The sequence below is a fragment of the Rhineura floridana genome, chromosome 2 (genome assembly GCF_030035675.1).
Source record: "Rhineura floridana isolate rRhiFlo1 chromosome 2, rRhiFlo1.hap2, whole genome shotgun sequence".
Lineage (NCBI taxonomy): Eukaryota > Metazoa > Chordata > Lepidosauria > Squamata > Rhineuridae > Rhineura > Rhineura floridana.
Genome location: NC_084481.1, coordinates 39,597,683 through 39,613,930, shown reverse-complemented (window position 1 = coordinate 39,613,930; position 16,248 = coordinate 39,597,683). Strand labels below are relative to the sequence as shown.

The following is a 16,248-nucleotide window of genomic DNA, read 5'->3' as shown; positions in this document are numbered from 1 at the left end:
GGGCGTGGTAATCATTACATGGACGGAGCTCCCCCCTTTTTTCTTTATGAACAACAGAGGTGCCCCAGCTGGGGACTGCGATGGGCGAATGAAGCCTTTCTTCAGATTGGTGTCCAGGAACTCCCTTAGTGCTGCCAACTCTGGTTCAGACAGGGAGTAGATCCTTCCAGCTGGAATGTGTGCCCCAGGCATCAAATCAATGGCACAATCATAGGGCCGGTGAGGAGGGAGTTGGTCTGCTTCCTTTTTGTCAAATACGTCAGGAAAATCCCCATACTTGGAGGGCAACGTAATTTCCTTGGTAGCAGGCACCCCTGCCATCACCTCTGGTTTCTCCTCAGGCTGGCAGTGTTGATGGCAATACTTGGAAGTAAAAACCACCATGGCTTCATCCCAGAAGATCGTGGGGTTGTGCCTGACCAGCCAAGGCATGCCCAGCACCACCGGAAAGCGAGGCAAAGACGCCACATAGAATGACAGTTCTTCCCGATGTCCAGGAACTATCACTTCCAACACCTCAGTCACTTGAGTTACTCCCCCTGATTTCAGGGGCCGGCCATCTATAGTTTCCACTGCCAACGGCTGGTTCAGTTCTTGTGTGGGGATAGCGTGGTGTCGCGCCAACTCTCGGTCCATGAAACAAGATGCTCCGCTGTCAATCATAGCCTTGGCTGAGAAAATCTCACCCGAAGGCAGGGTGATGCAAATGGGTAACAGGAGGGCACCTTGGGAAGGAAGGAGTTGTGACAGAGGCTCAGTGTCTGTGGCACCCCCCAACTCTCTAGCCTCTACGAGAGCTGGGATGTGGAGTTTTCTGGCGGCTGGGGTCTCCCTGTTTTGGCTGCAATTTCGGGCGATGTGACTGGGTTTCCCACAGTATAGACACAAACCTTCCCTCCGGTACCTTTCCCTCTCCTCCTCTGTGAAGCGTGGTCTGCCCCCCCAATCTGCATGGGTTCCTCTCCCAAGAGAGTAGGGATGCTCGAACTGGGTACGGGGCACGCGTGAAGCGGTGGGGCAGCAACCTGGCCCCGAGAGGTTTCCATCCATCGCTCCGGCTTCCTCCCTTCCAGGTGGCTGTCTATCTGCAGACTCAATTGAATCAGACTCCTCAGGGAGTCTGGGGGTGTGGAGCGTGCCAGTTCATCCAAAACTTCTGAACTCAGTCCATTTCTGTAAAAGTACATCAAGGCGGGATCGTTGTACTCCGTTTCTTGAGACAAGACGCGAAAAGCATTGGTGTACGCTCCCACGGACCTCCTTCCCTGCCACAGGGTTCCTAGCTGGCGAGCCACCGTCTCCTTCCTCTGGGGGTCTCGGAACATCTCCCCCATCACGTTCTTAAAGGCAGTCAACTGTCGCAGTACCGGGTCGCTGCGAATCAAATATGGGGTGGCCCATTTGGCCGCTTCCCCTTCCAGTAAGCTGATGATGAACACCACCTTTGCATCATCTGTCGGGAACTCAGCTTGGCGCACCTGAATGTACAACTCACATTGAGCTAGAAACGTAGCATACTGTTCACTCTGACCCCCGTATCGAACAGGAAGTCCCACCGGAGTTTTGACAAGGGCTGCTGCTGCTCTGGGCGGCGCAGCTTGGACTTGGGCAATCAAGGTTCTGAGATTCTGGTTATCTGCTTGCAGGGCTTGCGTCGCGGCTCTGAGGTTCTGGTTCTCGGCTTGCAAAGCTTGCATGGTTGTTCGGAGGTTCTGGATCTCAGTATACAAGGTTTCCATGGTTATGGGTATTCCCCCTCTTGCTCCGTCCAGGTCCATGTCGTCAGACATGGGAACAGATTTGAGTAGGGATGGTGGCTGAGTCAAACAGTCCCGTCCAGAGCCGGAACCACTGAGACACGGGTGCAATTAAATCTCATTTTATTAAAGTAATGGATACATCAAAGGCATTGCGCTTCATAAGAAACACCTATACTGGCTCACATGCTCTATGACGTGTGAAGAAAGCTGACTCAGCAACCCCCTCCCTGTGCGCTGCCAGCTTAAGTAGGGAACGTTTTCGAGAGTAATCTCTGACTCCTTTGCAAGTCCTGTCTCTGCCCTGTCCGCTTCTCATGGTGGCGGGCGCAAGGTGACGGTGGCGGGTCTCCAATGGTTCATCGGAAGACACCTACTCCGGAGTAGGCTCGAGGTCAGGAGGCTACGTCACGCTGCTGGCATCCTGAGAACTGCTTGGCTGGGGAGGAGTTGGCGGAGTCTCCTGAACTTTCCCCAACGGCTCCTCTGCGACAACTGGGGGCGGCGTGCTCTCTGCTTCTGAGATCGCACTATCAGTGGGAATTGGCTCAAGTTCAGGCTTGCTTCCCCTCCCAAGGTGCTGCTCAGACTCAATAATTGCTGGTTCTTCCGCGCCCTCAGACAGCTGAGGCGCCTGCAACTCATGCCTCCCCACTTCCTCCCCCTGAAGGGAGATCTGAGGCTCAACAGGGGGGCAATAAATGTCTTCTTTGCTCAAAATACATTAAATACCCCAACAGAGCAATCCTTGGCATGTTTACGTAGAATTAAATCCAGTTGTGTTCAATGGGGCTTGATCCCAGCTTAGTGTGTATGTGGGATTGTAGCCTAAGTAATTGTGAATTACACTAAAACAATGTTCTTTAATTTGCATATATTTACTATTCCCAAGATCAGGTTTTCAATAAATTTGGATTTGGCAAGAAGCAGTACAACAGAGGCAAGTAGAAAGACAACAGAAGACAAGAGCTGTAATCCAAAATATATTTCCCAACTTGCTACATGCAAAGGCTTTTACATAGGTACCACACTTCTCACCCTCACCAGCCCCAGCCCAACAGCAAGACTTCATACTCTGTCAGAAAATGTTTCTAAACACCCAAATTTCAAGAGAGGTCTAGTGAGTAATGCATCAGAAGGAAGGAACTTGGAAGTCCCACTGTATTTGCAGAACATTTGGTGCATGACTCTTTAAATCAAGACCAAGAGTGTAAAGGCTGGGACCAGTTTAAAACTTATGGCCAACATAAATGTCTGTTTGGCTTTATGGTGTAAGGGTCAGCATTTTACAGTCAGGTGTGGTGGGAAAAATGTACAATGAGAAACCAAATTATCACCATCCTTTCTTTATAAAGCCAGCTGAAATGTGTAGTTTTTTGGCTAAATGCTGTAAGAACTAATCTGTAAAATATGTATGAAATAGCATAATCCTCGGTATTTCTTTGCTTATCTTAGCAGGAAAACAAATTCACACAGAATTTGATTCCCCTGCCCCTCAGTGTCATCTTTAAAAGCCTGTTTAGCGCTGAAGGAGGAGGAGGTTAAGAGGAAAAAACAATAAAAAGTTTGCCACACAAAATAAAAAGTTGCATCTTCTGATCTGATAGATTTACTATGAAAAGGCTGTAGGAAAATTATATCATACAGTTTAAATTTACTGTATTAATTAAGTCAGAGGCAATGCTGGTCTATATACTGGGGGGAGAGATATATTTATGATACAGAAAAATTACTAGAATATTGCCGTTCTAATGGTGTAAATAATGAAACTCAAAAAATTTTCAAGAGGTTGTTTTGCTTCGTTGAACTATTTTGACATGGGGAAACAATGTCATTTATTTAACCGATTGATACCCCACTTTTCAGGCATTCTATTCACAAAACAGCTTAAAAACACACATACATACAGATATAAAAATACAATATAAAAGTAGTTAAAATCACATCATATCACAAAACCTAATTTATTTTATTTATTTATTACATTTATATACCGCCCCATAGCCGAAGCTCTCTGGGTGGTTTACAGCAACCTAATGACATGTGTATCAAAGGAATCTGGACCAGAACTCAGAATCCTTTTTCTGCACATTAGCAGAGAAAGAGACAATTAATAGATGTGCTATAATGATGAAAAAATCAGGTTTATTTTAGATGTTTATATTTACAAAAGAAGAAGAGGTTGGTCATTCTGCTGGCTTTGTACCTCACTCTGAAGAATCATGACAGCATGGTTAAAATGATGGTGCTCCAGAGTAGCAGATGTCCCATAGAGTTGAGCCAAAGCAGATCCAATCCTGAAAAAAATGCAACAGACACAAAAGAGCAACACTGATTCTTTCCACATATGCTTCTGAGATGTTTCAAATTATAAAATCATAGAGTTGGAATGGATCCTCAAAGTCATCTAGTCCAACCCTATCTCAGTGCAGGATCTGTAGTGGATCACTAACAGATGGTCACTGAACTTCTGTTTAAATACCTCCAGCAAAAGAGAGAAATGCTGTCCAGTTTCACCACTCATGAGTTCCCCTTGCCAAAAACCTCAAAGAATACCTTACACAGTCATGCTGAAGCTAATTTCATACCTGGTTTGCTACAGTGGCAGTCTGCTAGACATTTTTTTCACTTCTAGCCACTTTGCTGATCCCCATTTTACCCACAGTAAAAAGACAACAGAAAACCAGCCCTCCAAAGCCTGCTAGCCCAATCTAGGATCATATGCTGAAAAGTTCTGAATATAGTTTACATCTCTGATCACCACACTGCAGTCATTTGGAGAATGAAAGGTGCTTGCCTCTAAGACTGACTTCATCAACGTAGCTCCTGTTTGATATGCAATGGAAGGCCTCTCTTGGACCACAAAGAGTCCTTCTTACATACTCTTAATATAGTATATAAAGATACCTGTATAAAGGAGAGATGCGTATGTGTACGGCACATATATTTATTATTTTATTATTAGATTTATATTCCTCCCAGTAGGAGCCCAGGGCAGCAAAAGAAAATCAGCCCTCCAAAGCCTGCTAGCCCAATCTAGGATCATATGCTGAAGTTCCACAAAACATTGAGTCATAAACCACATGTCCATGTTTAGGTTTGGTACAGGTGCAGCATTTACCTTTTTTTTGTACAAAGATACTATTAATAATAAATAACCAAAATTACTGAATGATCAATTAGACATACAAAAGAAGTCCGGTGCTAATTATAATTTCATTCTTAATGTAGCAGTATGTGATACCAAAATGGTACAGTGAACAAGAAAGCTAACAGAATGGATGCTATAGCTGGAAAATGCAATACTAACAGCACAAGCAGAGTCTACTTAAAAATAAGCCAAATTGCGTTGAATGGGTTTTACTTCCAGGTAAGTATGCACAGGATTGCAGACAGACGTTACAATCCCATTCATGTTTACTTTGAAGTGTGTGTGTGTGTGTGTGAGTGAGAGAGAATGAGAGAGAGAGAGAGATCTGATTCCTATGCATTTTAATGCAAACCTATTTAATTCACACTTCCTGAAACAAGTCATACGCAAACTGAAACACAGCTGTCTTTTAAAATTAACATTTCTCCATATTTTGGGTTGCAGTTTTCCAACCAAAAAGTATGTACAAAAATGGGTATATTAGGGGAAAGTGTGCACAAAAATGCATATACTAGAGAAAACAACAATGCACTATATTAAGGAAAATTGCTTGCAAACTGTGTATTAGTGAACATTTCATACAACAATGTGTTTATTAGAAGAAATGCATGCTAAAATGATGATGAATTTTTGTGATGACTTTAAAAAAAATCACAGACTGATGTGGAAATGTGGCGAACTGAACCTAAGATTGGAAAAATGAGAAACGGAAATTTACAGATTCTTCCAGCCCTGCTTTGAATTAAGCCCCACTATATTCAGGGGGTTACTCCCTAGTGAGTGTGTTTAGGATTGCCTTCTAAGATGTGTGTACTATTTAAACATGATTCAGCTGTGATATCTGTAGATGTATATATCTAAATATATACTGAGAGAAAGAGTGTATGTATTGCACATCATTTAAAATGCTAAGTTAAATCCTTAAAGGGAAACTATGAAATGTAATTAAAACACTGAGAATTGTTGGAAGGTGAAAGGCAATTGAGTTGGACTGTCACAACAGATTAATGTACACTTCTGGGATGCAGCCTAAAGCGACAAGATTAGGTTTGTTGTGTTTTTTCAAAAAAAAGAAATCAGTATACGAGATTATGCTAGGAGGGGAAGGAGTCTCCTAGGAGCTTATACTACAAAGCTGTACCATACCGATATTTAATCATCATGGGGCATCTGTAATGGGGTATGTGTGAGGGAATGACTAGGAAACATCATCCCCCAGAGAAAACAGCGCTGAGGTGTATTAAAAGAGCAATTTCAGGCAGCCGCGATGCTATTTTCAACAACATGCCTCTTGATCTTTCATCATACTCAACCTTAGCACTTAAAAATAAAGGACAATGTTAAGCTTTATTTTAGGAATGAGCTTATGAGAATAAATTATACCTTAACATGGAGTAACTTAACATGCTATGTCACAATGTGCCTTTTGTTTAAACCCTTCAGTGATTTCCAAAGTATTATAGAAAAGACAAACACAAGGGACAGCAAACAAGTGACAGCCACTGATTGATCGGTTTCCTCTTTAAAATACAATTTGCCTTTTATTTTTTTTAAGGCAAAGTATGCATTATCTCAACAGAAAAACAGGATAGGCTAAACAGGGTTTTAATTTTTTTAAAGTCAAGTTTTCTGAGCGATGATCTATTAATACATAAACTATCAGAGCAGGTGCCTTTATAGTGGCCAAGTTACCATCTTAACAACGCAAGGTCAGTTCACATGCAACATTTTCCTTCATGCAGAAACAAAGCATGTACATTTTCACTTAAGAGTTTATTCTAGCATTTGGCACACAGTTTGGACAGCTAGTGAATGTGTTGGCTTTGTCTACTTACGAAAAAGCCCTTAAAGCTGCACTTGAACTAGCATTTCACTGCTGAATTAAAAGGGCTGGCCCAAGACATTCTGCTGCTTGAGGAAGAGAAGCAAATGGACCCCCCCACACACACACACATGTCAAGGGACATAGTGTCTAATGGCAGACAATTTCTTTTGGGATCTGAGGCAGAAAACCCACAAGTATCTCTCCCCCTCCCTGGCAATAAAAGTTACCATAATATTAAATTAAATAACTAACAAATTGCTGCTCTTTCACGGCACCAAAAATCAGCTACCTGAGGTGGCCGCCACACTCTGCCTACTGGTCAGGGGGTGGCAGACCTATACTCGCTAGGACAGGGATGGGGTGGGGCTAGGCAGCAGCTGTGTGGTCAGGGGAGCTCCACCTGTGCATATAGCTGTGGGGCTGCTGCTGCCACCAACCACAGTTTCCCTGACCTCACTGCCGCCTCAATCCACCCCATCCCGACAAGCACTGTACTACCACTTCCGGGATGACAGCTCTGCCTCTGCCCAGCCCCACATGAGCCACCACTGCCTTTTCTACGTTTGAACGCATGGCTTATAATTGTCAATCTTGTTTAAATACCTATTTGGATATAGGGACTGCATATATTAATCTATACATTTAAATTAGGATTGATTGAATATTTTTATTGTTAATGTCAGCTGGCAATGCTTTTACCCCCCCCCTTATTTTTGCTATATTTGCAAATAAAAATTATTAAAAATCAATCAGAAAACCAGAAACTTAGCCTGCCCCTCAAAGGGACTGTTGAGAGAGGTACTGTAGCTTGGTAAACCTGTGTCTGAGCTAAACCATTTCAGACTGCAGGTGGGAGCTCACACGACATAACACAAGAAAAATGCTTCTCATGGGGAAGGTTCAACAATCTAACTTGGTACAGCCCATACACAGGTTTATAATCTCAGTAAGAAATAAGCCTGAGAGACAGTTATAAAGTCTTTGCCATACTTTTATTCTAGCAGGGCCAGACCAATACAGCAAAACCTCTTTTCTCTATCAAACACTCACCTACGGAGATGTAGGACATAAGCATAATCCTTTCCATCATGAAATGCTGAACAAAACTGCTGTATGGCAAATTTGGCTATTCTGCTTTTCATGCTGGAGTGGATATATCCTACTTATTATCTATTTTATTTATAATTTATATTTATTACTTGCCTCGTAATAAAGATTCTCAAAATGCCTCATTGATGAGCATACGGTCAAGTTCTCCCATGCTTGCCAGTTTCTGAGCAGCAGGGAATCTAAAACTGTGTATTCACATGACATTTTTTAGAAACTGAATACAGTTGCTCAGTGTATCTGATTCTATCTTTTTGAACTCTCAACTACCTGTTTTGCAGATGCGAGAGTGGACTACTAGGCTGTCATAGTCCACAGAGAAGAATGAGCAACATTAATATGAGAAATCTTCACTATATTAAACCCTAGTGAACTTTCTCACTTACTTTCTACATAGACATGCCTTCAGGAACTGCAGCTCCGAATGCACACAAGCACCTCTGCCCACATCAGAAAACTCCCAATGTAACTGTGCATCCTGGTGCATGCCCATAGTTCAGACACAACCTTACTTTATTTTACCAACTGTGCACCTTAGACATTCTTCCAACAGCAGTAGCCCAGAAAAGAATAGACTATCCTGTGAAGGAAATTCAGTATCATGGGAATAAATCCACAGCTTCTTTTACCATGTAGAATACCTCCGTCACTATCTAGCGATGTGTGGGCTGAGAAAACTCTTGAGTCTACCTACTCTGCGTCTACTCTGAGTCTAGCTATGGAGTCCAGCTACTGTATTTTCTCCCTTGCAACTTATACATACTGCCACATGCACACCAGGCATTTATTCCACTTTCAACAGCCATGGCTTCTACTAAAGAACCCTGAGAAGTGTTGTTTGTGAAGGGTACTGAGAGTTGTTAGTAGACTCCTGTTCTCCTGACAGAGATCCAATGGCCAGAGTAGCTTAACAGTCAGCCCCTCTTCCCATAGAATTCTGCGAACTGGAGCTCTGTGAGGGGCATAGTAGCCTCCTAACTCCTCTCAGGACCTCTCATAAACTACACTTCCCAGGATTCTTTGGGGGAAGCCATGACCATTGAAAGTGGAATAAATGTCTGGTGTGGATGTGACCTGTGATGCCCCTGTAAATACAGATGCTCCTGTTGTACAGAATTGGCTGAGGTGTATCAATGTCTCCCCTCAGACAGGCCAGTGACATATGCTGATTTTAAGGAAGCAGTATTCAAAAGATTTAGATTGGGGCCTGATTATTTCAGAAAACTTTTCAGAAATTGCCAGTTACAGACAGGAAGGTCTTTTGTGGAGTTGGGGGCGAAATTGATGGATATATTTGATAAGTGGATGTTGAGTGCGGAAGCTCAATCTGTGGAGGAGGTAAAAAGTCTCATGGTGTTAGACCAGTTATTCCATCAACTGCCACTACAGTGGGGAGGAGAGCCTGGCTGGGAGTCCAGAGTCTGGGAGTTCAAATCCCCGCTCGTGGTGTAAAGGGCCAGCTAAAGATCACCCCCACAGTGAGTGGCTCAGGGGTTACGTGCCCTGCCACCTGTGCAGCCGTGGGCAAGCTGCATAGACCCAAGGAGCCCAGTTGCCCCCCAGCTGGCAGTTGCGGACAAGGAAGGGGCTGGCTTGTGCAGGCCCTAGTCAGCTGGGGAGGACTAGCCTCAGCGGGAGGCAATAGTAAGCTGAATACCGCTTACCATGAAATCCCTATTCATAGGGTAGCCATAAGTCGGGATCGACTTGAAGGCAATCCATTTCCATTTTCCACTACAGATTAGGTTACTGGTTAAAGATCGTTCCCCTAAGTCTGTGCAGGAAGCTGCAGAGCTGGCAGATCATTTCACATCAAACTGAACAGGTTGGTTAGGAAAGATACAAAAAGATTTTAAAACAAAACCCAATACAAATGGAAGGAGGGATGTGGTACCACAGAGAGATAAATCCTCTAACAAAATCTGAAGGTCACAGGGCACCTCAAAATGGGTCTGTGTATCCTAACATGGAGGGAATATGTTTGGATGTGGTAAACCAGCACATCTATGATTCCAGTGTGAAGCAAGCAACCCCACCAGTAATCCTGTTCATGTAAGAACAGTGAAGAATGAGCAGAGAGAGGGGGAAGTTAAGAAAATTCAATTCTGTCAAATAAGCTGGTCAACAGGGTCTGGGCAACACCAGTGTCCAGTAAAGCCCGATCTGGTGAAAGCTGAGGAAATGTTACATCAGGAAAAAGTGGTTATACAAGGTGTGAGAGGTGTGCCAGAGAGCATTCAGATGGCCTTGATAAAATGGAACCGGAGAGGAAAAGAGGAGTCTTATAAAGTGGGTATCAATGCCCAACAACATCAGCCTGTAATTTTGGGCAGAGATGTGATAGGATCACAGGGCCAGATTTATGTGGTGACAAGGCAACAGCTTTGCACAGCTGCAGAAGCCATTTTGTCTGATGCTGAACAGAACAGGGGGGAGCCTGTAACTGAGTCTGAGGTTGCCGTAGCAATCCCTAGTGTGCCTGGAGAGAATGAGACATTGTTGCCAGTCCTGAACTTGCTAGATGCTGGACCGGCACAAGAGTTCAGAGATGAGTTGAAATAAGATTCTAGCTTGAAAGCCATAAAGGAGCAAGCCCTACCACAAGGAGTCCCTTTTACAGAGAACCTGAGGGATCAAACAGTGTGGAAAAATGGGGTGCTGTACAGAATGTGGCTGCTAAAAGAGAGAGAGATAAACTGTGAGCCAGCCAAACAGTTAATAGTGCCCAGCAAATACAGATCTAGGCTGCTAGTAATGGCACATGATATACCTTGCTTGGGACACCCAGGTATAAAAAAGACAAAAAAGAGACTAACTGCACATTATTATTGCCCAAATATTGCCAAAGATGTCAACCAGTACTGTTTATCATGTCCAGTGTGCCAAAGAGTGGGTAAAAGTGGAGTGAAAACAAAGGCTCTATTGAAACCCCTTCCTATAATAGGACAACCTTTTTACAGAGTAGGGATTGACATAGTGGTTCCTTTCTCTAAACCCTCAAGGCATGGCTGGAGATATATCTTAGTGGTGGTAGACTATGACACAAGGTACCCAGATGCTGAGGCATTGAGATCAGTAGAAGCTCCTGTGGTAGCAGAAGCCTTACTGAAGGTTTTCATGAGGCTGGGTTTTCCCCATGAAGTTTTGACAGATCCAGGCAGTGTATTTATGGGGGAAGTTATGCAGTGCATATGGAAGTGCTGTGGGCTGAAGCATCTAAAAACAAACACTTATCATCCAGCTACCAATGGGTTAACTGAAAGATTTAATGGGGTGCTGAAAGGGATGATAAAAAGCTATGTACAGGATCACCCACAGGATTGGGATGAATGCTTGGGGTGTTTCCTGTTTGCTTACCGGGAGGTGCTGCAAGAATCGACTGGGTTTTCACCTTTTGAATTAATGTATGCAAGGAAAGTTAGGAGTCCTTTAGAGTTGTTACAGAATTCTTGGGAAGGGTCCTTGGTGGAATATAAAACGTCCATGGTAGATTATGTGATGGATTTCCGTAATAAATTAGAATCCATGATGAAAGTGGTACAAGAAAATATGAGCCAAGCTCAACAAAAACAGAGCTATTGGTATGACAGCACAGTAAGAGAGCGTACCTATGAAGTGAGGGATATGATCGTGGCATTTATTCCCAGAAAACATGACAAATTACAAGCTAGCTGGAAGGAACCATTTGTTATTACAGAAAAATTACACCTTGACTTATGTTATTACATCAGACAAACTGGAAAAACATAAAGTGGTACATGTGAACATGTTAAAGCCCTATCACGGCAGAGATGTAAGGGTTTAACAAGTCACCTTGTTTCCTGAAGGGAGTGGCCCTGACTTGTTGGATTTGGTGCAAGAGAGCAAGACAGAGGAAGGTTTAGATCAGCTGGAGTGGTCAGAGGAGGTGGATGATCAAGTGAAAGAGGAAATCCTGAGAGTCTTGAATAAGTATGAGGAACTCTTTGATAATAGACCTGGTAGAACTAGTGTTGCAAAACTCTCTATAGACACTGGCAATCACCCTCCAATAAGGTCTACCCCCTGTCATGTGAATGGAAGAGTGCTTGAAGAGATCAGGAAGGAAGTGAAGGAAATGTTAGAGCTGGATGTGATACATGAACCGATTAGTCCCTGGACACCTAGCACTGTGTTGGTACCCAAAAAGGAATGCTTGGTTGTTGTTTGGGCCCTGAGTAAACTGCATCTTTACGTGTAGGGAAGAAGATTTACCGTGGTCACCAATCATTGTGGCTGGTGAACCAGCCAGATGGGCGACTAATAAATTCAATAATAATAATTGTGTGCTGATGTGGCTGGACTCGATAAAGAACAGTAACGCCATGCTCCAGAGATGGTAGTGAGCGCTGCAGGAATATCTGGTGGATTTTGTACATATGAAAGGAACGGATAATGTGATTGTGGATGGACTTTCCAGACATGTTCCAGAGACTTCAGTCACCTGACCAGAAAGTTGGACTGGATGGACACTCTCCTCTAGAGTGATATGAACTCTGTTGTAACATGTCATATTATTCTTGGGCACAAGAAGAATACTATGCTTTTGTTAAAGGGGGAGAAATTGTGATGCCTCTGTAAATGTTGTACAGTAATTATGGTAAGTGTCGGTTTTGTAGCGTAAAAGTGGTAAGTAGAGTGAGTGAGAGGGGGGAGTACACGGGTTGGAATGGTGAGGAATGCTGAGTTGTGATTGGCGGAGCATCTGGGTGATTGAAGGTATAAATGAGAGAATGACAGTTGAGGGGAGGTTGTTGGTTCTGGGTTTTGGAGTGGTGCATTTGTGTTTAGGTGGGTAGTGAGGCAGGTTTTAGGACTAAGAGGTATAAAGAGAACACCATTATATGTAACCACACGCATGTTGACTGAACGTAATCTTGTTTATTCCTTGTGTTATTAAATAAATAGTTTTGATTTAACATCACGCTTGATCCTTGGCTGGGATAGTACAGACCAGAAGGGTGGGCAGAACAAATACCAAAGCTGGGAACAGTATCAATGGTGGCAGGGGCAAAGGGATAGTGTAACAGCAGCAGGTATCCAAAAGCAACCCAGGGCTGTAATCTTTAAAGGCAGAAAGATACAGGGGGTTTGTGGTCTGTAAGTGCACCCAGACACTTCGTAGCAATCTGTGGAGGAGACTAAGGCACAGTCTCAGGGCAGTATTGCATTAGAGAGTGTCAGGTGGTGGTGCCTAGTGGGATTGTGAGAGACCTGTGCTGCGGCCAGTGTGAGAGATCTATTACAAGACCAGACACAGAATAGGGGTCTGACATGACTTATACAGAATGTTACTAGCTAACAGAAACTGAAATGACTTCTTCCTCAAATAAATGTGCCCCATAACCAGTGCTGGTGACCAGTTACTCCTGAGACTGCTGAGAAAAATGGCAACACTTTATCCACCACCACAACTATCCCACTCTCTCAACGTGAACTTGGGTTTCCCAGATTTTAACCCATAGTTCTCCAGGCTCACTCCCAAGCTTTGTGGTATTGTGGGCAATAGGGCTGAACCCAGGAGAAAAAACACTTGTCAGGCAGCTCAAGACACTACCAGTGAGAAACCCTCAGTGTCTAAGTTACAGTGAGATCAAGCTGCAGAAGTATCGTAGTGAAGTCATGTATGACATTACTTGACAGACTGCCTTATCCCTTATACATCCAATAAGTCACTATGGTCTGCAGGAGAACTTCTGCAAATTCAAAGATATCAAAAGGCTGAGTAGGTCTTTCAGTGTGGCTGCCCCTGTTCTGTGGAACAGCATTCCTGTTGAGATATATCAGGTGCACACTATCTTCACTTTCTGGAAATAATTGAAGACATTTTTGTTCCAACAGGCTTTCCCACTTGGATAAATAGATCTATGCAATGGGTGTGTAAAAATGTTTTCTGTATGGTTTTATCTGTTTTTTAGCTGTTTAATCGTATCCTGTACATTGCTTTAAGTCACTTATGTGGAAGGCTAATAATAATAACAACAGCAACAACAACAACAATAATAATATCCTCATCTTTACCCTGGCAATTGATAGACAAAATAAGGCAGCCTTCCCCAACCTGGTACCCTCCACATGATGGCAAGGTACAATTCTCATAATCCCTGACCATTGGCCATGCTGATGGGAGTTGGAGTCCAACAACATCTGGAGGGCACCAGGTTTGGAAAGGCTGCCTTGTGTTGAGTGCTTCCCTAGGCCTTGGTTTCTGGAACCTAATTCCCTGCATCTTGTATCCTGTTGCCAGTCAGCTGGCCTATAAGTAGCTGTCAAAAAGCTGTCCTCTAGCCATTGGACTCACCTAGGAACCTTCCTAATAAGACCTATTGGGGTAGGGGGATGGCTATGCCATTAAGCTGAGCTGTGGGCAGCTGATTTCACTCCAAGTGACCCACCATTTTGAGGATTGCCAGCTTGTTGCCCTGCAAAATGCACCATGGAGGACATGGTGAAAACCTTGTGACCCATAAGGTAGAGTAAAAGGCATGAAGATATACACGGACTGTGAACAAGAACAATTTCATCTGCATTTTGTAGGAATATGCTCATATTAGCCAAGAAGGATCCCAGCACCTGTTTCTTCTGTTTGGATTGCAATCAGTTATATTTCCTTAATACTTCCTGGGAATTCATACAACTACAATACAGAACCAAGAATGACAGATGGGGATTTTTTTTAATGTTCCCCATTTTGGCAATGGAAGATATGTAAATGAATGAGATACCCCAATAGTGGAACACCCAAATTTTGTATCATAGTTTTATACCAGACAGAACTTTATATGAAGCAGGCCAAACCAACAGCATAATGCAAAAGCAGTTCAAAGGGAATTTAAATTTATGTGGGGGGTTTTTTGGGGGGAGAAGGGGAAGAATAGAGAACTGTTAAGATGAATAGTGTCTCTTAAAGGCAAGCATAACAATGCTTTGCTGTGCATGGAGGCACCTTGAAATTAATACTTTCTTCTGTAACTCCAACATGTAAGGAAAACAAAGTAGTTAGAATTAAGAAACATACTTAGCCTGAAAGGCATTATTGGTTCCTCTGTGGTCAAGATCATGGCACAGACATCCCACAATCAAAGCTAAAATTTCAACTTCTGTCAGAATCTCCTGAAATCCTGCCGTCTGAAAACAGAATAAAGCAATAGTGATGATGTCAATAACTGTAACCATCAATGATGTTGTAAAAAATTATATAAACTGATACTTAGCAGGAACTTGTACAGAGATATATCAGCTATTTATTTATTTATTGGAATATTTTTAGGCCATATTTCTTCACAAGTTGGCTCAATACAAATAAAATAAAATAAATAAAACACAAAACAATTCATAAAAGTAAACAGAATAAAACCAAATAAACATTTAAAGCATGGATGCCTTCACGGGGATAGTGTGTCACTGGAAGGCCTTGGAGTTCTCCATGAAAGGATGGTTTGATCGGATTTGGGAACTGGCTTTGTTAGCCACAGTATAATAGGGTCTCAAGAGGCATTGCAAAAAATGATCACTTTGAAACTGGACACTCTTTTTGGCATATGTAAACAGAAATAGACAGATAATATAACCTCCATTTTTCCATGTTAAACTTCAAAGGGGTATAAATACAGGGCAAGAATAAAAGTGCATTTCTTAATGATAATTTCAGGAAACAAACACACTGATGACCTTGAAATGTAACACTTTCTTTTACTTGGATGAATAACAAGATTGTATTATAATACTTTTTTTACTGTTCTACTGTTATGGAAAATTAATTTTTAAAAAGCTGACAGCCAAAAAAATGCTTATTGTAGACCACCTGTAAGATTTAAAATAATTTACACAATAAAAAGCAAGGTAGAGTAAGTGGGTTTTAAGAACCCATTAAAAAAACCTGACTAGATGGTGTCAGTTGTACAATAGGTAAAGAGTGATAGAGACATGGAGCCACCACTGAGAAGACCCACTCTCTCTTGAATGTCTGCCTGTTATATCTGATTTACTGTTCAGAGTTTCTGAGCCCCTGAATGTGGATTCAAAGTACAAACACAACTTTAACCTTGTCTTTGCCAGTAATATACCAGCACATACATCACATTATTGCCAAACTGCAATTTAAAAAAATGCCTCAGTTTCATCAGGCACTGTGCTATTTTGATGACACTTTTAACCAGGAAGCCAGTTGGCCAAATTTGCCATTGTCAATTGGCCTCACATCAGTGACTGGACCATGAAGCAGGATGCTTCCATCTGTATGGTCATGTATTACATAGATATCAATTTAAGAATGTCAAAATGGAAACAGAAAAGGAAGGGAAGCAGAATTTGCCATGCAGTATTTTATTACCGTCATCTCCTTGCTGAGACAGTAAGAGGCTGATGCTATCCTCCACTGTGTAGAGATA

The 16,248-nt window shown here is 42.6% G+C and overlaps 1 protein-coding gene across 1 annotated transcript in view; it reads right to left on the bottom strand.

Annotated features, from left to right (window-relative positions):
- PDE11A (phosphodiesterase 11A) overlaps nt 1-16,248 on the bottom strand; it is a 300,134-nt gene that overhangs the window by 66,538 nt on the left and 217,348 nt on the right. The window contains exons 13-14 of the mRNA XM_061608380.1: nt 14,877-14,986; nt 3,964-4,054 (exon numbers count right to left, since the gene is read on the bottom strand). Of these exons, the coding sequence (XP_061464364.1) occupies nt 3,964-4,054; nt 14,877-14,986 (201 nt within the window). The remainder of the gene's footprint in view (nt 1-3,963; nt 4,055-14,876; nt 14,987-16,248) is intronic.